This window comes from Mus pahari, chromosome 2, assembly GCF_900095145.1.
Source record: "Mus pahari chromosome 2, PAHARI_EIJ_v1.1, whole genome shotgun sequence".
Lineage (NCBI taxonomy): Eukaryota > Metazoa > Chordata > Mammalia > Rodentia > Muridae > Mus > Mus pahari.
The window spans coordinates 73,228,242-73,250,205 of NC_034591.1; the positions used below are offsets into that span (position 1 = coordinate 73,228,242).

General features: G+C 41.9%; 1 protein-coding gene across 1 annotated transcript in view; it reads left to right on the forward strand.

Moving 5' to 3' along the window:
* Plekha8 (pleckstrin homology domain containing A8) overlaps positions 1-21,464 on the forward strand; it is a 68,023-nt gene extending 46,559 nt beyond the window's left edge. Inside the window, exons 10-14 of the mRNA XM_021190389.2 lie at positions 4,297-4,355; positions 5,335-5,465; positions 6,042-6,112; positions 11,262-11,323; positions 16,438-21,464. Coding sequence (XP_021046048.1) covers positions 4,297-4,355; positions 5,335-5,465; positions 6,042-6,112; positions 11,262-11,323; positions 16,438-16,635 — 521 coding nt within the window. The 3' untranslated portion in view covers positions 16,636-21,464. The remainder of the gene's footprint in view (positions 1-4,296; positions 4,356-5,334; positions 5,466-6,041; positions 6,113-11,261; positions 11,324-16,437) is intronic.
* Positions 21,465-21,964: the final 500 nt, after the last annotated feature.

A 21,964-nucleotide genomic window follows, 5' to 3' on the forward strand; every position in this document is an offset into this window, starting at 1 on the left:
GAGAGAGTTCACTCAGTGAGAAGGGGACGTGCACTCTGACCAGACCCCTGTAACCTCCCTTAAGGGAAGGACAGTCGCTGGGTCAGGTTCTTCTAGGGGTGGAGAGCTTGGGGCTTTGGTCATGGCCTTAGAGTGAGTAATAGGTGGTGTGAAGGTGGGTGCCAAAGTAGAATGCTTAGAGAGGAAGAGCTGGAGGTGACAAGCCCTGGGGAGTCTCAGTGGGGGAAGCCGAGGTAGCAGTTTGCGTTCTAAATGGCGCAGAAGCAGGCCTATGGCGGAAAGGAGGTGGTTTGTAAGCTGGGTCCAGTACCGTCATGGCTAACAGGAGTTGAGTTGGAGAGCAGGAAGAACACATAGCAGGATTAGAACGAAGATAGATGAAAGATTTTGCAGAGGTTACCTTTTCCCATTTACCGGCTTGTTGGTATTATGTATTAAGATCCCTTAAAACAACTGTGTCTAAGGTGCCATTAATTGGCCATCGAGAAGTACTGAGTCTAGACTTTATTGCAAAGAGATATCAATTTTGATGCCTTTAAAGGAGGCGTGAACTTTAATGACTCAAGGTTTTCTCTGAAGACACGTGGTTGCCCATGATCTGGAGGTTCCTGGTGTTCTTAATGGTGTCCCAGAGAACAACTCAGAAACCAAAAAGGAAATCAGCCAGGCTAGAGTACCCAAGTCGTCAGGAGGACCTCTAGTGGCTACCCAGTAAGTCCTGGACTTACTGTGCAAAGTGCTCTACCCTGGCCAGGGATTTCAACCGACCTGCTGGGGGCCTGACCTGCTGGGGGCCTGTATGGAGATCATGGGCGGTGTCTCTGCTATGTCGGCTGGGTCTAGCCTCTTAGTCCCTGGGCAGAGCTGGCCAGGTTCTGTTCCATGAACTGTCAGCTACTCCCACTGACAGGCCCTGCTGATAGTATGCCGGTGTCTGTGCGAGAGGTTTTTGCGAACCGGTAAAATAGGAACATGGAAGCCCGGCCTATAAGGCACATGGGAGTGGCACAGCTGACTTATTAAAGTTTCTGTGCCCCAGGACAGCATCAGGTCACATGGTAGAAATGGCAGACAGTTGCTCACCTTCTCCCTTGGACTTTGCATGAGCCCTGGTCGGGTCTTTTCTCAAGCAACTGCTTAGGTGCTAGAATGTGAGGCCGCCAAGAGTTCTGGCTCAGAGAGGGGAAGGGGAAGTTGCGAGCCGAGCTGCTGAGCTGCTGGAGCAGAGCCAAGCTGCGCACCGGCTACAAGACAAGGCAGTGGGAATCTTACCGTGGATGCTGTGTTCAGTACCTGCCGCTGTGTCCACTGCGTGCCCCTTGGGCACACCAGGTGCTGGTGTGGCTACTGTTTTTTTCCGCTTGATCAATCACTCCCTGGTTTCGGCACCAATTTTATATTTTGGGCAGATAAACCAGGCAGCAGACCAGGCCAAGGTGTTCCACATGGGAGAGGTTTATTATGCGGGAATGGGGGAGCGGCGAAGTGGGTAGAAGGGTAGAGAAAAGCAGAGAGAGAGAGAGAGAGAGAGAGAGAGAGAGAGAGAGANGGGGTTGGCTTCCTCTCTTATACAGAAAATGACGTCACACCAGTGAGGGCAGGAACTGAGCCAAGTGGATTGTGGGATAGAAGGTCGTTGTCCTGGCAACGCAGGTAAAGAGTCACATGGTTAGGCAGGGCTTGCAGTATCCTGGTGCTAACAATGTTGAGTACATTATCATACAGTTCTTGGCCACTGCAGTATTTTTTGTTGTATGTCTCTCCAAATCTAGCCCAGGTTTAAAGTTGATTTTTTTTCTTTTTACTTGGAGTGCTATTACTGAGGATGGCTCTGTTATTGAATTTTGAAAATTCTTTAAATATTCCAAGTAAAATCCCATTATAGACATGCATCACAGATATTTTCCTTTAGACTCTCGCTTTCCTATTTATATTTTATCTTTTTATAAATCTGTTTTTTGAAAAGTATGTTTCACATGTTGACAAACTTGACTTTTGTGTTAATGTTTTGAGTTGTCCTAAAGTTACCTTTAATCAAGGGTCATAAAGATACTCTCATGTTTTTTTCTAGATTTTTAATTTTACATTTATCATGCATGTACAGCTGTGTGTGTGCATGTGCACATGTGCATTAAGTGTACATGTGCACAAGCTAGAGGACAGTCTTGGGTGGTCTTCCTTATGCCAGCCACTTTTTTTTTTTTTTTTTTTTTTTTTTTTTTTTTTTTAGAGAAAGCATCTTACTGGCTGTAGCTAAACGTGTAGGCTAGGCTGGTTGGCCAGAAGGCCCCAGGGATCTTCCTGTGTTCTTCCTCCCAGGGTCCCTCCCATTGTTTGAGGCATCCAGCCTGTGACAGCATGTCTGAGGCCCCTCTTCCATCCATTGTTTGAGGCATCCGGCCTGTGACAGCATGTCTGAGGCTCCTCCTTCACCCATTGTTTGAGGCATCCGCCAGTGACAGCATGTCTGAGGCTCCTCCTCCATCCATTGTTTGAGGCATCCGGCCTGTGACAGCACGTCTGAGGCTCCTCCTCCATCCATTGTTTGAGGCATCCGGCCTGTGACAGCATGTCTGAGGCTCCTCCTCCATCTATTGTTTGAGGCATCCGCCAGTGACAGCACATCTGATGCCCAATGGGTGCTAGGGATTGAATTTGGGTGCTCACTCTTGCCAGGTGGGGACTTTATGGACTGAGCTATCTCCTCGGCTGTAGTCCGTGCTGTGATTACTTCATGCATGCATTGTGATGTTGGGATTGAGAGTCATTTTGTCTCCATCACAATCTAGTTATTTAAGGACCATTTGTCAAGAAAAACAACTACCAGTATTTCTCCTCTTACATTGCTCTGGCCATCTGCCCCAGAACCTTCAGGTCTATAAATGGGTCTCTTTCCTGACCCTGTGATTTGTTTGTATTTCCTTAGTATCTTAAGACTCCCAATTTTGTTCCTTATCATGATAGTTTTGGAAATTCTAGGTCCTTTGCAGATCTGTATAATTTTAGTTTTAAATTTCCTATTAAAGGACCACTGGGATTTTTATTAATGCTGCATACATTGAATTTGTAAGCCCAGTCTGGGGAAAATTAATGTCATTCACAACATTATATCTCCTAGTCCATGAGTATGATATATATGTGTGTTATGTTTTTAATGCATATACTTTTATATACATAGATATATAAAATATACAAATGGATATGAATATACATTTACTTTAGTCATTTTTATTTTCTCTAAACAATGTTATGCATATCTGTGTTTTATTAGGAATAAATTTTGGACTTCATGGGTTTGATGCTATTTACATATGTAGCATAAATATATGTAGATACATTGATTGTTGTATGCTGGTAGTTCTTATAGTCATGAATCAGATAATTTTATTAAAATGCTTTTTCTGCAGCTATTGAAATTTATGTTTTTCTGGTAATTGCCTATATAATGAGTTATGTTCTTTACATTCATTCACTCCTGTTTTGTTGTGTTTCTATATTCTTATTTTCTGTTTTCTTTTTTTCCTCATTTAATTCTCATTTCCTGGCTTAGAGGCAATGAAGCCATTGTTCTTTAGCTGCTGTTTTATTTCCTATTTGGGGTTCTTTTTAGCTGCATATATTTTCTACCTTTTTCTTAAAAAAGATCAATCAGATAATTTTTAGAATTTATTTTTTTTTCTTCTGTTTTTATGCTATGCCTTAAAAGTAAAATTTATGTTTAGTAAATATAAATAATTAAAATTATATCAAGTTAGTAGTATAGTCAAATCACATGTAATATAAGTTTATAGAAGATACATTAATATAGCAAAATAAAAATTAATATATCTCACATAGCAGCATATCTAAAATGTCATAAACATGGAGTCAGGGTAGAGAGCCATTTGTGAGGTTTTCTTTGTTTTTCCTTTGGTGCTAAGTCTTTAAAAACCAATAGGTATTTTAGGCTTACAATTCACTTCAGTTTGGACTTTGCAACAGTGAAAGTACTAAATAGTCACATATCTGTTGCTGCCACACAGGGCAGTGTACCAGCCTAAGGACTTTCAAATGGGCATGCTAAAGAGAGGTGCTTTCATCACACCTGCCACAGAGGACCTTGTCACAGAGACACGTCTCAAAGCAGTGAGATAGAAAGCTGATGACCAAGTCCAGAAGTCAGAGTAATGTTGGAAAATATCTTCTAAATGTATTATTATGATGAAAATACTTTCTAGTATAATAATATATATCTTTCCTAAATTAAAAAAAAAAATCTTTTTCAGAATTATTTTTGATCTTTTTTTTTTTTTTCAGACAAACTTGGTCCCACAGTGTTTGCTCCTGTTAAGATGGATCTTGTTGGAAATATTAAGGTGAATATATTTGCTTGTCTCTAGAAACTTCTCTATAAAAGGATTTTTTTTTTTATACTCCTTTTGTGTTTGATAAGAATAAATCAAAAAGGAGAGGGGGAATCATTCACACTGGGAAGTTTCAGTAGAGGAGTAACTGATATGCAGTAGAGGCAAGCCTTGAGTAGGCTGACCACTGGATCAGTGGGGAGTCATGTCAGCAATGAGTGGATGCATTTTGGGGTTAAACAATAATAAGAAAACTATGTTGACTGGCAATAGCTATCATTTGTCTGGGATACAGAAGGCCAACTTCCTGGTACAGCTAGCTGTGGGGCCATCAACAACAGGAAATCTCCGCCTCCTTCCCAGAAAAGTGAAAGTTGTGTATATTTCACCCAACACTTGTGAATTAAATCTCTTTAAGGCAGGTATAGTAGCACATGCACATCTCAGCACTCGGGAGGCAGAAGCAGGGGGATCTGAGAGTTCAAAGACAAGTTTATCTACATACTGCATTTCCGGGGCAACAGGGCTGGGTAGAGAAAACCTGTCTCTAAAATAAAATAAAATGCAGTACTCATCACTAGGTATGATGCGTTGAGGAAGTTCTGTAAGTACTGTTCCTGGCATGTTTGGAAAGAGAGAGAGCGGTACATGGGGTCTCACTCATACAAGTGATGGAGTTTTTGTTTGTTTGTTTGTTTTTTGAGGTTTTTTGTGCTCAGGATGAGAAGTAATTTGAAACAGAAGACAGTTTCTAAGGGAGGCAATGGTACCTCAAGAATGATGCTTAAAGCTTGGGACTCTTGGAGTTAGTTAAAGCTCACAGAATTTTTGGAATTTTTAAAATACGTTATCCTAAAAACAAGAAAGATAGTGAAGTTGACTTTGGTCTCTTAGAAGTCTTGTTGCTTGTAGATTTGAATTCTGTATTGACAGTACTGGTGACATCACAGTTTCCAGCTGACACAGTTGCCCTGTTTTGTTTTGTTTCCAGAAGGTAAATCAGAAGTACATAACCAACAAGGAAGAGTTTACTACCCTCCAGAAGATAGTGCTGCATGAGGTGGAGGCCGATGTCGCTCAGGTTAGGAATTCAGCGACGGAAGCCCTCTTGTGGCTGAAGAGGTAAGGCAGTCAGGTGGAGTGAGCACAAGCTCCTGCTCAGCTCAGCTGGAATGCTCACACCAGCTCAGGCTCAGCTCAGCTGGAATGCTCACAGCTCACACCACTGGTACTTTTCAGAGAGGCTGTGACCAAAGCTGTAACCTTCTGTAGGAAGTCTTCTGAACCAAGTATCAGCCACATAGTAATAAATGTTGGTAATATTGGTAGTATTTGCAAGATCAAAGTTTTAGGCTGGAGAGCCAATGAGGTTCTCTTAAATGAGCAGCTTTCTGCTTCGATGGCAAAGCCTGGAAATCACTGAACTCAGAACCAGAGTTTCTGGACTGCTAAGTCTGGTATGGGGTTCTAGAATTTTCATTTTTAATGAATTCTAGATGATGCTTATGCTATAGCACCATAATTTGAAAAATGTTTCAGAGATGGCAGAGGGGGTGAGGGGAGTGTCCAGAACTTTCTAACAGAAATGGCAGGGAAGCTGTTCAGAAAGGATGTCTATCTGTCCTGCCCTCTTCCTACCTTCCCTGAGATACTGAGATGAACTTTGAAAATAATATTTCTTCCTCTCTTTAATTTTAGAGGTCTCAAATTTCTAAAGGGATTTTTGACAGAAGTGAAGAATGGAGAAAAGGATATCCAGACAGCACTGAGTAAGTGCTCCTCATATTCTGATAGCACTGCAATTAGACTTGAGAGAGCAACCCTGGAAATGGGACAGAGTATATGGAGACACTTCTACTTTGAGTTTAATTTTCTTTTCCTTTTTTAGCTAACTTCACTTTTATTCATTGCTTATATGCTTTCTTAATAGGACTCTATAAGGGCTGATGAAGTATGTGGCTTTGTGGTTTACCTAGCATGTATGAGACCCTGGGTGTGATCCCTTGTCATAAGAAGAAAAGAGTAGAGGGAGGGAAGCAAGGAGTCTGTGCAGTGCTCGGGTCAGCTAGATCTGATCTGTTTAAGATCTATGTATCATCCTAATCTACATGAGATGAGTTCTCCTAAATCAGTCTAGAGGAGTCCATATTTGAAGACAAGCTCAGTTTAGAGTACGTGAAAGAAGGTGGACGGGGAATCATGGGGAGTTGCTGTGGAGTGAGATCAGGGGCCACCTGCCATCCTGCATTGCTCCACATGTCCATCTTGTAGTGACAGAGCCAAGACTGCAAGAAAGGCCTTTGTAAGAGGAGACTGAGCTGTATCTCCATCATGGTGCTGTAACTACAGCGTATAGGTGCTTACTAAATAAATACTGGTATGTGGGTTATATGTTGATGCATCTATCAGAAAAGCTAGATTTCATAGCATCCTCACAGTGTACTGATAATAACATGGCTGAGTTCTCACTCTGGACCTGTGGAAATCATGTTAGTTTGGTGTTATTGAGATAAGGTGTCACAGTATAGCCCAGGTTGACCTCCAACACTTAATCTCTTAGTACTGAGATGGCAGGTGTATGCCACCACAGCAGGCCTAGCCTAAGTCTTGGAGTATGTGGGGGGTGAAATTCTTGTTACTCTAAAGCCTGGATTTTTGCAGTGTTGAGACATAAAGTCAGGCACTAAGTAGCCATGGTTATAAACAGAACACTAAGTTAATTCCATTGCTTTGGAGAGGGTGGTACTTTTTTCAGTTTCCAAGGGGGCATCTTCAGAGACTGAAAGCATTTTAGGCCTAGATAAGATTGTATGGAGGCTAGACGCTTCCAGGACTAGGCATACATTAGCAGACAGAGGGAGCCTCAGAAACAATTACATCAGGAGAATAAAAGTTACATTTACAACAGGCAAGCATTCTGCCCACAGCTACACACTCCCCCAGCACTTGATCTACAGACAGGACCCAGAAGAAGTTGACTCTGTGAAGAGAAACTTGGAAGGACAGATGTTGCTTTATGACTAAATTATCATAGCCAGCATCAGCTCTGCTCTCCCTTCCCCATCTTCCCTTTGGTGCTGTTCTGTGAGTTCTAAAGTTTCATTCTGACATTCAGGCTTATTTCAGAGGTCTTCTTCTTAAAATGATACCTTTGTAATAACCCTAGTTTTCACTGCCATTCAGTGTGAAGAAGTAATGTACATACCTTAGTCATCCCCTCATCAGACATGGCTGCAAAGAAACTGTGTCAGCAGATGTGATTTAATTTTCAATTTTTTGACTATTTCCTACCTACATGTGTACGTGTGCTGTTTCCTGCCTATATTTATTTTGCCATTTCTATCCCATACTTCCTCTGATCCTCTTCCATTCCTGATAAACACTTCTCCACAAATTCTCCTCACACTCTGAATTCCCTTGGAAGTATAAATGCCAGTGTTCAGCAGGAGTATGGAAAAGCCTGTCACAGACCCAGGCTCTATGAGCTCTGGTCTGTCAGTGTATGCTAAGGCTCATAGGCATCCCAGGCAGGCTTGCTCACCCATGACAAATGTGGCCTTAAGAGGACATTTACATCAAGTTGTTCAGACCCCAAAGGCTCCTTGATGCAGATTTCTTCTGGGACAGTGGCTTTGCTTGTCTGTTAAAAACAACAGTCTCTGGAGTAGAGCCTGCTATCTTGTCTCACTTGAGTTAAGGTAGAAATGTAGGTAAAAGAGTATATGTATATAACTGTGCCTTTACTTCTGGAATTTGCTTTGAGACTATAAAAGACAGATTTTTGTTATTATTTTTTTCACAAAGAATAAACATTTTTGTAAGAATTGTTTGATGTGATACAAATGTCCCAAATTGTCATTGCTTTCTGCCCTTGGGAGGGTCACTTCCTCTTTGGGACTTTCATTCCTTCCTTTGTAAATGGAAGAGAAAGTTGAACAGAATGGTAAGACTTTCCATTTAGAAATTTAGAGTGAGTCTCTGGGGAACAGACACATCTCAAGAATTGGGAGAAGGTCATTTATTTTATTTTTGTTTTTTTCAGACAGCGTCTCACTGTAGTGCTGGCTGTCACTGTATAATCCAGGCTGGCCTCAAACTCAGAGAAATCCACCTGCTACTAACCCTTCTGAATGTTCAGATTAGAGATGGGCACCACCATATCAGTCTCATTTATTCCTGTTAGAGGCCTAAGAACACTGCTGGATTATAGAGCATGCAGTATGAAAATAAGTGAGAGCTGCCATGAGGATTGATGCTTCTCATTATCTGACCTTCTTTGTGTAGCCAGAATAGACCAGGCTTAGACTTCATCTTATTTTAATTCAGCCTAAAAGAGACTATTTCTCTGGAATGTTGTGTGCTAGTTAAGTCTTATAGTTTCTTGAGCCACAGCATCTAAGAGTTTATTTGTGTATGTGAGTTTGCATGTGTCGGGGTACACACATGTTACACTGTTTTTTCTGTATCTTCTCCATTGATACTGAAAGTCAGGGAGGAAAACAATAACATTTTCAGAGCTGCCACTGAACCCTAAGTAACTTAAAATCCACGACTTGGTGGATAAAGACCTTCGCTGTTTGATCCAACTTCTGCTCATGGTTGTGCAGCTTGGCCACGTTCCATGAATCTTTCTCGTCTGTGGCTACCACCTTCCCTTCTCTATACCCTATCCAGCCTTCAGGATGCCCAACGTCCTCTGTCTGGCACACCAAGGCTGGCTTCGTCTCTGTTCCTTTGGCACTGTGTACAAACCTCTGTTTAGCAGTTAGCTGAAAATCCCATTTGTCATACAAATGTATTTTGTATGATTATGGCGTGTTAAAAGGCTAACTCCTTCTCTGTCAAGTTCCTGAGGCAGAAAATTGACTGAACTTAATTCATCTGAGATTCATTGCTCTGCACAGAGAGTAGAATACAGTAGACACTCAATCCTTGTTAAGTAAAACAGCGTTCACTGTAGGTGACCAGAGCAGATTATTTACAATGGCAGTTAATACTCTGCATGAATTAGGGTCACAGGAAAGTAAGGAGACCCACTGCATTCCGCAGTAACTACTGGTCCCTGTATCTCCTTAGATGGCTGAGAGGGTTGGAAGTGTGGCTATCTTACTTGGTTTCCTTTCCTGCCTATACTGCACTCACCATTTTCAAGACATCACCAAAACCCTGGGCACCATCTAAACTTTCCACGTGCCATCTACAGAGTCAGCTAAGTTTTTGGTTTACACCAGTGATAAGTGTCTTTAACCAGGTCCTAGCCTGCTTACACTATTTGCCTAAGAGAAAAAAATAAATTTAATATTGGGTGTACCTTGCATCTGTCTAAGAATTTCTGCATATTTGTATTTAATTTTTATCCCTTCTGCATGAGCTCCACACTGATGCTGACATCTCATCCTGTTCCAGACAAGGGATAGCCAAGGGTATCGGTTGTATTTAAAACCTAAGTCCTTATAGATGAAAGTATGTTATAACACGGATTGAAGCATTCTTTTATAGAAATAAATTTTGTGCAAATTCAGATTGTGCAAAATGGAAATGATAACTCTGAAAAACACTGACATTTTTTAATAAAGCCTTATCCAAAAAAATTGAAATAAAAGTTGCCTAAAATTCCGTAATTTCAAAGCTGTAGAAGGCTCCATGCCCTCTGAGCTGCAGTTCCATGCCAGTGCTTGCTTCCCAACAAAGTGCAGTGTCCTATGCTCTGCATTGCATTCCCCACACAGGAACTCATACTGTGGTCCTGGTATCTGTCTTCTTGCTCTTGTCAGAGCTGAGCATGCTTGTGCAGCCTATCACAGCATCACCTAAGCCTTCACCAAGTGGTACAGTACCTGCACTAACACCGGATTAGCCCAGGAAAGTAAATAGGTTTGCAACAGAAAACTTAGATGTACTCAGGCAAAACCTGGAGATAGAGATCAAGCCACCAGTGAGGTGCAATGTACAAATAATCCAAGAATGCCATAAACTCCTGGGATGCTGTGTAGACATGGATGCAACGTGTAAGGAAAGTGCATGGCGAGCTGCAGACAGATGGCTCCCAAGCGTGTATCTAGTCTGAGGGAATGGTGCACAGTCAGTTTGAGTGTTTAGTACACTGTTTCCCAGTATTTCAGAAAATGGATTCCCCGCATAAAATGCCATCCTTTGCGCCTGGAAGTTTTTAAATTAAAATTATTATATACAGGTTTTTAAATCTCACTTTAAAATATCTTGGATCTTCAGCATAATACTTGTGAATAGCTTTATTAACAGTTTTGCACAATTACTTTATAACTAACTCCAGGCCATCCTGTTCAGACATTTTATTTGTTTGAAGGACGTTTTGTTTTGTTTTGTTTTGAGACACAGTCTCCCTCTGTTGCTTAGACTGACGTCTTTTTTTTTTTTTTTTTTTTGCACAAGTGATTCTCCAGCCTCAGCCTCCTGAGTGACTGGAACTGTAGGTACAAATGCTACAAATTGCTTTTCTATAACTTTTTGGGGGATTTAGGCTTCTATACTGTATATTGAGAGTTACCAAGAAAATTAAAACAAATGTTACCTTAGGAGAGAACATTAGAATTGTCAAGAATTAGAGATTATTTTACTCACTGGAAGATGGGTAATTAGAGAAGTATCTAAGCCTGGCCCAGAAGTATGCCTACATTTCAAAGAACAATGTTTTAAATTAATTGCATAGTTCCAGTTATATTTAATGATAATTTTCTATATCTTTTTCTCTTGCCTTACTGTGTTATATATGAAATTTTTCCCACTGTGATAATAAACTGAAGTTCAGATACAGTGACCCCAGGTGAAACTTTCTGTTTTTATTGAAAGAAAAGAAGCCAGTAGTTAGCATGTATTAAACAGTGTATTATACCAATCACATTGGCATCTTACCACCCACAAAATCTCTCTCTTTTCAAGATAATGCATATGGCAAAACATTACGGCAACACCATGGCTGGGTTGTTCGAGGAGTTTTTGCGGTAAGTCAATCCTGTCTCCTAAAGTTTGCATAATGAGCAAGGTGCTGGATTTTGTTAACATTAGTGGTTCTCAGCCTGTGAGTCAAGACCCTTGGGGAGCATCAAACCACCCTTTCACAGGGGTTACACCTCAGATATCCAGTGTATGAGATCTTAACATTGCAGTTCATAACAGTAGCAAAATTACAGTTATGAAGTAGCAACAAAAATAATTTTATGGTTGGGGAATCACCATAAGGTGGAACTGCATTAAAGTGTCACAAAGGTTGAGAATAACCTGTTTACATGGTCTTTTCAGCTTTCTTTATTTTTGGAGACAAAAGCAAAAAAAAAAAAAAAAAAGTCAGCTCATTTATGTTTATAGGCTTTGAAATGTTAAAATGTCAGCAATAGAAAATGTCTCACAAAGACAAAAGCTAGCAAAGACTTATGGGTGAGAGTGTTTCAGAGACACTGGAGTTGTGCCTCTGAAGTGGTTGTCTGCAGAGAAGAAAACAAACGGAGCTGGTTAGGCTGTTGTCTCAAATACCACCAAGGAGAGATTAAGCGCAGTGATGAGTTCCAGCTGACAGCTCCTCTGCTGCTCATTAAGTTCATTCTCAGCTCTTAGTTCAGGTTTTTCGGGTTTTGGTTTTTGTTTGTTTTGTTTTGTTTTTAGTTGGATTTTATCTTCAAATATTAACTGTATGGGTATGTGTCACCAGGCAGGGCTAGTAATCTCTTCTTAAACAGTTGTTATAACAATGAAGACATTAGACATTTGTATGTGTGTGTTTGCCTGGTACCCAGCATTTCTTCCTTTTGGCATTTTGCTTTACCTTCTTAGCTTTTAAAAATACATCTTATTAAATCTTTCAAATACTGACCTAGTTTATATATTTCTTTAAATATATAGTTCTATTTATACATGTTTATATACCCACATGTTTATGGTATGTATGTAATTATGTAAATTCATATTTTTACATTTAGTTTATAGTACAATTATATAGTCTTTGTTACTAGATTCTGTGATGACTTTTGTTGCTATCTGTGGTGCTTAGGATCAAGCCCTCAGCCTCAGTTGCCAGACAAGCCCTATTGCTCCAGTCCCTGTTATGACCATTTCACTATCATGAGAGTCTGAGAAAAAATACTATTATTAGTGGCTGCATAATGCGTCCCACAGTTCGCTTCATCCTCTGTAAGAAGTGCAAGCCACCTGTGAGTTTGTTCTTAGCAGTAGCACAGCATTTGTTCACACCCATTATTTTACTGAAATTCTTATTCCCTAAAATAGACTGCTGAAGGAATTGCCTATCAAATACCACACAATGCATTTACAGGTTACAGTTTGGAGTATTTACCACACACTACACATTCTGAGAGACATAAAGTTATTGCTCTACTAACACTGAGATTACTCTTATTTTCCCTGTTATGAACAGAGACCTGAGACGCAGAGGGAGATAACCCATCTTTAGTCATTGATGGCCTTGGACAGTATCCAGTGTTTGATGTTTATGGTATTTAAGGAACCTGTGATTTCAGGCATTTTGCCTCAGCTCACAATTACTCCCCAAGTCATCCATACTTTGAAGGCTTATTCTAATATGCCAACTAGCCGATCTCAGTGACTCAGAGAAAACATCTTTCCATCCCTAGAATTTGACTCATTTGCCAGCCAAGTAATGAACTTCTATTCTCAAACACATCCCATCTGAACAAATGCCAGCCAAGGTTCTGCCACCAGCTTGTTGATGCCCAGCTGTTGCCTGACCTTCTTGCTTTCCTCTTCAGCCAGATTGGAGAGTTGAGCTCACCATTGGCCTTGCCTCTCTTTTCCTAGAGTGCTGAATAACTGCCTTATTTTCATTTTTTCTTTCTTTCCTTTATACTTACACTGTCTTCTGTATGTTTATTATGTGTCAGGCTTTGGGTAAAACACTTATATGATCTTCATCTTTAAAATAAAAAATATTTATCTACCTTCTATGCTTGAGGAAGGTGAGGTTCTAAGAACCTAAGCACTTTGCTTAAAGTCTTCAAATGAGTATGAAAAGTCTGAGATGCAAAGATGAAAGCCACTCTTCCTTCACAAGTGAGGATTGATTCTCAAAGGCTTTCAAAGTATAGGGGGACAATGAAGGTTCTCTGCTGTCTCAGCCTAGCGATACTGGAAGAGAAGTTTTGACAGCTTGTAAACCAGACTAGCAGACTGCAGTGGAGATGAGGACGGACCTCATCTCCTGCCCAGAAGAGATGGTTAGGAAGCACAGAGGGAGCCTAGGTTTCAGTCCTGGCCCCATGTGCCTGAGACTTAAAATGCTCATACAAGAATAAAGATGGAAACTGTGCATGGTTCTTACATATTATGATGAAAATGTCAGTACAGAAGCAAAGAAGAAACATTATCTGTGTATTAGTTACTTGTTGCTGCAACAAAATACCTGACAAAAGCAGTTTAAGGAAGGAAAGCTTTTCTGGGCCCCCAGGATCCATGATGACAGAACCAGGCAGCAGGGGCTTGAGCAGCTGCCACATTGCATCCCCAGGCAGAAGCCAAGTGATGGAGTCTGCTGCTTTCTCCTTTTATTCAGACTGAGTCCCCATCCATACCGTAGTGCAAGTCATATTGAGCATGGGTTTCTCACCCAAGTTTGAAGCACACTCACAGATGTGCCCATAAGGTTGTCCCCTTAGAGAGTCTAGATCCTGACAGGTTAACAGTATCACCATCATAAGTCTATCCTTTTCACCATAGGCTCCTGGCCATCTCATCATGCAAAATGCATTTGGTCCAACTTCAAAAGTCCTCATTTTGTCTTTAACAGTTCCAAAACAGTTCAAAAGTATAAGTTGAGAGTCTCTTCTGAGACTCAGAAAATCTCTTTAACTTTGAGACTCTGTAAAAGAAAAAATCAAGTTATATACTTTCAGTCTAAAAAGTAGGTCACAGAGTAAAAATTACAATTCAGAAGAGAAGAGTTGGGACATAACAAGGGACTATCAGACCAAAGTAAGACCAAAGCCCAGTAGGAGAACACTGAAGTCTGCAGCTCCACATGGAGCATCTAGAGTTCATGAGGGAATCACTGCATTCCAGTATGCTTGGGCAACGCCCATTCCTGCAGCTCTGCTGCCTAAAGCACACGGAGCCTCTCTCTAGAGTCACCTTGAAGCCATACCTCCAACTTTCAGTAGATATCTTGCAGTCCTGGTGTCTCTAATATCCTGAGTTCTCTGTTGTAACTCGGCTTTGCATTTGCAGCTTTATGCCTCTATGCCACAGCCTCTCAGGGCCTCCTTGCAAGGAATCCAGGCTCGCATAGCTTGGCTCAGAGGCCATCTGGAATCTCAGTCAAGACTCCATGACTCCCTCACTCTGGTGTCCATCATGACTGTAAAGGCAGTAACACATGGACAGTGTTTCTGACTTCTGTTGTCAGCAACAAGATGTAGCATGGCCTCCCAGGACCCAATTGCATGGACCTCTGTGTGCCTCACAGAGTGACCCTGGGGGAACACTTCCCTAGGTGGTAGTTAATCTCCAGGGAACTTCTTTAGTGATAGTTTCAGTTCAGGCTCTCCTTTCAAATGAATTTGTACTTATACAATATAGAGCTTTTGTTGTGTATGATATTCCCTCAGGCACCTTTCCTGTTGTCTCAGGTTTCTTTTTAATGGTGTTAATCTCTGTAATATTCTAATTGCTTTCTCAGTACTAGCCTTCTCCTCAACTCTGAATTTTTTCTCCATGGTAAATAGCATATGTCTGTTCCCTTTTGTTCTCTGACTGTAGAACTGGATCAGAGCTTGCTACAGCCTGGATGCTATTCTAAGGGAGATTCCCCCTGCCAATGAAATTAGCCCATTGCCTTTGAATTCAGCCTCACTGAGAGTCTCAGCACTAGCAGAATGCAGCCAGATGATTTCCCAGAATACAATGTGAATGGCCTCTAGTCTAGTTCCCAGTAGAGTTGGTTTACCTCTAAAACTGCATCACCTGGACCTCCACTGCACACATTTTCACTTGGCATTCTAATCTTCCAAACACCCACTAGAACAATCCACTTAGCTTTGCTTATAACATCCTAAGCATTTTCTAGCCTGAAGTTTCAAACTCTTCTGGAAACCAGTTCTAAAGATCCAATACACAAGAGGTCAGTTTCACCGAGTAACAGTGCCTTCCTGGAATGAGTTTTCTGTAGTCATTACTTTTATCATTGCTACAATATAATAGCCAACAACAGCAATTTTAAAAATAGGGTTTATTTTGGCTTAGATATTGAGGGTGCAGTCCATCTTACCAGCTGGAGCTTGAGACAGCTGGTCACATTGCACCATAGTCAGAAACTAAGAGAAGTTTGCTGCTGGGCTGTTTTCTTCTTTTTCATCAGTCCAGGACTCCAGGCCATGGAATAATGCCATCCACACGTATGGTAGTTCCTCCTATCCCAATCAGCCAATCAGAAACTCTCTCATCGACAGCCGAGAAGTTTATCTCCTAAGTCTAGATCCTGCCAGGTCATCATTATTACCATTACTTGTTCCCTTCCTTGTTATAAAACACAAAAGGGGTTAGAGAAAATATTATCCATGTTGAGAAATAATAGAAGACATGAAGACTCATGAAATGTTGTTTGCAAGTGAGATATGATTATATGTGCTGGAAAGCTAGACAGATGCATGCCAACAGACAGGCGCACATACTGACTGACCAAGGATTCAAGGAGAAAGAGTCCGAATCCTAACAATAAGAAGGGAGCTTTTCTCTAAAGCCTTGTTTCTTTGTAGTCCCTGACTTGGCAGCATTGTTCATTATTGGCCCAAGTAGACCCCTGCCTTGTCTAGTCTTGAAGTTACTTAATTGGGAGCTTAGAACATAATTTTAAGAAATTTGTGAACTAGAATTAGAAGGGCATTAATATTTTGTATGCCCTCGTGTTCCTCAGTGTCCCTCCCTCCCTCCCCCTCTCTCTCTCTGTCTTTCTCTCTCTGTCTCTGTGTGTGTGTGTGTGTGTGTGTGTGTGTGTGTGCGCGCGCGCGCGCGCACACACACATGCATCTGTCTGTAAGGATAAGTGTCTAAGAGACAGTTGTGTTGCAGATCCTCACAAGTAACTCTTTTGCAGTTAGCACTGAGGGCAGCGCCATCCTATGAGGACTTTGTAGCTGCGTTAACTATAAAAGAAGGCGACCACCAGAAAGAAGCTTTCGGTGCTGGCATGCAGAGGGACCTCAGCCTTTACCTCCCCGCTATGGAAAAGCAGCTGGCCATACTGGACACGTTATATGAGATCCACGGGCTGGAATCTGATGAGGTGGTGTGACAGCCACAGGACAGCACCTCCTAACTTCAGGGAATAAAGTCTGCTAAAGTGTTGTGTTGCCCTAGTTAATTTCCAGCAACAGCTTTGATACTCTCCAGCGCCTTTCCTTGGGGAGATGGACATGAGGAAGTCCTAGTGCTTTTATTTAGAATTGTTTTAATGCATATGTGTCTCATGTGTTTAAAAATCAAGGTGCTAAATATTTCAACAGGCCTACTGGAAACCAGATCATTGCTGTCCCAGACTTGAATAGCCGACAGTAAGAGCAAAACTGACAGATGAATTTGTTGGGATCACACTTGTATTGTTCTCTTTCAGTTACTAATTTTAATGGGCCACCCAAACCGAAGCAGTATGCAGGACTATCGTTTAAAGCCAGTGTTTAAAATAGCTTAGGTGTTGACTGGGCATTGGAGGGAGTGTAAGCCCCTTTGTTGATGGACTTGCTGTCTAAGAGTTTGCTATTCCTACACTTTCCTGAGTGGGTCCCTTCTCCCTTCCTCTGCTGATGGAAAGGGCTATGTAGTGAAGACATTTGGGCAGTTGTGGGAAAACATTGACACGACTGTCATGCCTGTTGTTAGGTAGGACAGTGGCTCAAGAGAATGACCTCAGCCCATGCATGAAAACAGGATAGAAATGAAGGGTAAGTCATTTGGGTGACACATGCCACTCTTTGCCAGTGCAGTACATTTCCTATGTGTTGTCTGAATTGAACATCATAGCAAAACAGCGACTCTAAAGAGGGTATTTAATCCTACTTCACAAGTAAAGCTTACAGTAGGGAGGTCTGTTCACATGGAATATCTTGTTTCCGGTGATTTTATTTTTATTTATTGATTTATTTATTTTGCCTGTTTCATTAACTCTCTTCAGCAAAAGAGCCAGGTAACTTCCAAATGTGATCTAGATCACCTCTGTATTGAAGTCACATGTCATGCTGTTTCAAAGAACAGAGTCCTAGGACATATCTGAAGAACCCAGATCTGGAGGGAAAACAGGAATGTCCCTATGGGTAACCTTTCTAGGTCACACTCAAATATACAAGGCTGAAGAGCCAAATTCCCATTTGAATTCTAGTTTACAGAATTCCCAGTCTTCTGCAGAAACCAAATAAAACACCTCCTTCCAGAGGAAGGGGTCGTCATTCAAGTAACATAATTAAATGGAGAGTGAGTAGACCAGCAGCTGGTGTAACAGCTTGTGGCATTCGTCTATAAAGAGTGACAAGATGCCCTGTCTCCCAGAAATGGACCAAGCTGCCTACAGTGTGCATAGGGAAGAAGCCATGAATGCCTTCCCCAGTAGAGGCCACTTCCTCCTAGCAACAAGAAGAGTGGCCCCAGCACAAGCAGCCCCTGAAGAAAGCGAGCCTTTGCCAGGCACAGGTAAAGGGAGTGGCTGTGCACCTAGGGCTCTGCAGAGAACTGTGCAGGAAAGGTACGGATTTTGTCTTTAAACAAGTGGGTATTTACTCAAATTAATGCAGCAGTAGAATGGGCCACAGCGGTACCTGCAGTCCAGCTACCCAGAAGTATGAGGGTAAAGTATTATTTGAGCCCAGGATTTAGAGATTAACCTGAACAACACAGCAAGACCTTGCCTCTTAAAAACACTTTTAATAAAATTTTAAGCCAAGCAAGCATTTTGCCAACATAAGAAGTTCTGGAAATTAAACTTAGGAAAGGGAGGTGTGGGCTGGACTTACTCACTTTGCTCTTGTAGGAGTTTTGAAAGGTTCCTCTTCTCTGGCTAATGGAAAGGGGTTGGGGCTAGCGCATGACTTAGACCTCCTGCCCTTGACATAGCCTGTAAAGACAGAAGAAGGAAAGTAGCCAACCCGCTTGTCTCTGAGGGTGGGCACTTTGGGCCATGTGCCCTTGGTGGGCTCTGCTACCAGGAAATTGATGTTAAGCATGGCCATGATAGGCAGCTGCAGGTGCCTCTCTGATCTCCAGTCTAGGGACTGGCACTCTGAGAACATATCGATCCAGGTCCTCACTAAGCCCTAAGTGCACATAGGAGAACTGCCTTGCAGGGCAGTCTGACTTTGTAAGTTTATTTCACCTGAATTAGTAGTTCTTGGTGTCTCATTGTAGTTAAAGCTATTTTTTTTTTTTTGTCTGATTTTCAGTTACTTTCTAAGAAATGAGAAAAGGAACCTGAAAGTGCTCCCTGGAGCCCTCCCAAGAGCCCTGGTATTCCTAAGGCACCCTCACCCTGACAGATAAAGAACTGGTTTGTTGGTTGACAAAATGCTTACCTTCTCTTTGTTGCTAGCAGGTTTTGGATTATCTTCCTAGCATAATCTTGAGAGTGGGGGATGTGTCTCGCTAGAGAGCAGCAGAATTGACTGAGCACTGGCAGACCACTTATGGAGCACAGCCCCACCTTCGCTCCATCAGTCTGCCCTTCACCCTCACCCAGGGAAGCTTGGCTCCACACGGCTGGTGTCAGTATGTGTCTTGAACAGAGGCTTTTTAATTGTGATAAGCCTTATGTCCTTTGAAAATAGATCTGTTTATAACAAAAGCCTACTGACATGCTGATTTGTCAGGAGGAATATCTTTAAGGGAAGAAACCATCTTGTAACTGAGGCAGAGTTGACAGCTCTTGACACAACCCAGAAGGGAGGCCAGGAGGGTACTGTAAGAATTTAGTGGCTTGTTACTATGTCCAGATCATTCTAAGTGTGAGCATCCCCCAGTGTTACTTACCATAGTGGGGACATCTGAGCACCCTCTCTCAGCCTTGCAGCTTTTCTCTGCTGCTGAGCATCGCTAGCAGTGACCCCGCCCCCATCAGCTTGCCACAATGATTTCCCCTCCCAGCTCTCCTTTCCCCTTCTTCAGCAGCAGCAACCCACCTGGTCCAGGACCTGTTCTATACCTAGCCAAAACACCAGCGCTTCGGGCAGATGCCATGGTCACATTTGTAGCAGTAAGGTAGGGGAAAGTCAGCATGGAAGAGCGTGTCCTCTGCTTTGATTGCTCTGTGTACAGTTAGTGCAGTCAACATCTGTCTGTGGAGTGTTTTCAGGTGCAAGTGTATGGTGAGGTCCATAAATGCAGGGCACTTTAGCTGAAGAACTCTGAAGAAAACTAATCCAGCTGTAAAGATATGTATGAAACTTTCTGGAGAACTTTTTTTTGTTTGTTTAATGTTTCTACTAGACCACTATGTCCTTCAGGCACAGGGCTATGTCATGTTGTGTTTCTGAATCATCAGTTCACACCACGGCTTCTGATTTAGTCGCAGGTTTACAATGGTTCAGATCCCTACTCTCATGTTTCATTTCACTACCAATCATTTGTAAATTCAAAGCTGTCTGGATGCAGAAGTTCTGAGCAGCTGCAGTATGTATTGGACCATCACTCTGGTTGATCATCTAATGGGTTTGGGCATAGAGAGCCAAAGCTGGGATGCTTTTGTGGTGCTGTGTGGTCTGCATGGTTGTGTGCATTAGACCCCTCATGTGACATGCACATGAAGTGCTGTGTTGACAAATGTGTTCTACTTCCATGTGGCCCTTTGTAACCTGCAGTAGCTTACTCAGAGTTACACAATAATGACATATTCACTAGCTGTCAAATGGCATTTGAAGATTTAATCCATGACAAGGTTATAGATATAGAACATTAGTTGAGGGTCCTTCACTGTACACTGGCCCTTCCCTGTGAATTCTCCCCTTCTAACCCTGTCTAGACTATCTTGTAGACCATTTGCATGATTTCTTGCTATACAGCTACATTTGGGAATTCTAGGGCATGAATATCCAGTCACTGGTAATGTCTCTGGTACAGATGTCGCATGCATTGATCTCTCTCCATTGTCTATATATAGCCTTTAATGGAAAGGAAAAAATGCCACTGCTCTGCAATGCAAAGTTTTCAGAATTCTTGTAAATTGTGAATCCTGAGTCACTTCTTTAGGGTGAAAAATGTTTCTCGTCGAGCTGTATGGGAACATCCTGCTTATTTTAAATGTCTTATATATTTAAAGTATGGTCAGTATTATCCCTTTACACATACCTTGGGCAAGGTGGTCCCCTCACCCTGGAGTGGGTAGTTCCATCAGCCTTAGGATGGATGGCATCATTACACAGCTGATGTCATTCACAGAGAGCCCCGTGTGTGTCCATTCAGATGTGTAGGTGGGGTCAGTGAAGGGTGATCTAGATCGCTGATGAGCCAGCTTCATGGCATGGGTTAACGGACAATTCCCTGTGCCATGAGAATTTCACTAGAATGTCATTAAACAGCCCAACTACCTCATGCGAAATTGGCTGTGGACAATCTGTGTTTGATGAGAAATGTGTTTGCAGAAATTTATTCTGGTTAATAAGTTGAACAGTGCAGTGTCTCTATGAAGAAGAAACATGTTATACCAGATGCCAAAGGCTAAACTATCCATAGATTTCTCAGATTCATTTCTGTGTTAATGTTTATTCCAGTCTGTATCCTCGTGAAGGTTTGTAGTTTTGTAGAGCCACATGCTTTGGATATCTGTCACAATCACCTCTTGTCCCTCAGTATTTTGACTGAACATCATAATGCTGATAGGAATCAAGTTAAACTACGAAAGTGTCAAACAGCTTGTGGCTTCTTAATTTAATGGACCTTTACTTAGAACTGTATTGGAGCCTTTTAGGACCAATTGTTGAGTGAAAATCCTGTGTGCAGATGTGTCTGCTTCTCTGTCCGAGTTGTTGGTCCTGTATTTCATGAAAAGTGGGGCAGGGGTGAGGGTTTTACTTTCTTTGGAGAATGTTTGAAAACATCTGTCAGATTTTTATATTCATTAGTTACAATAAACATATTTTTAGAGTATTTTTATTAAATGTTCTTCAAAGGGTTTTGTTTGGGTTTTGCTTAACTATATGTGCCAATAATATGTATTATTTATGGAATGTCCACACTGTGCCAGTGATCATTCTAAGTCCTTGATGAGTATTGACACAAATCGTCCTGCGAACTATAAGGCAGATGCTATAGTTACCCTCAGGTTCCAGTCTGGAGAACTGAGGCACAATCTGGCAAGCCTCCTGCCTAATCCCCACAGCTGCTGAGGTCTGGAGACAGGCTGCCAACTAGCTCTCCCAGCACTTCAGCAGCAGCCAGTGTAGTGGCATCTGTGATGATCTGGGCACACTAGACAGACCAGCCCTTTTCTCCTTTGTTTTCTGAGGTGGGAGCAACAGTAACAGTCCAGAGCTGGGAGGTTCTTCCTTAGAGACCTCTACTCCAGCAAAGCCATGTCCTTGCCTGCCTCAGAAAGGAATCTTAGAACTCATGACAAGCAAAGTTAGTGTTGGTCGAGTACAGAGAGG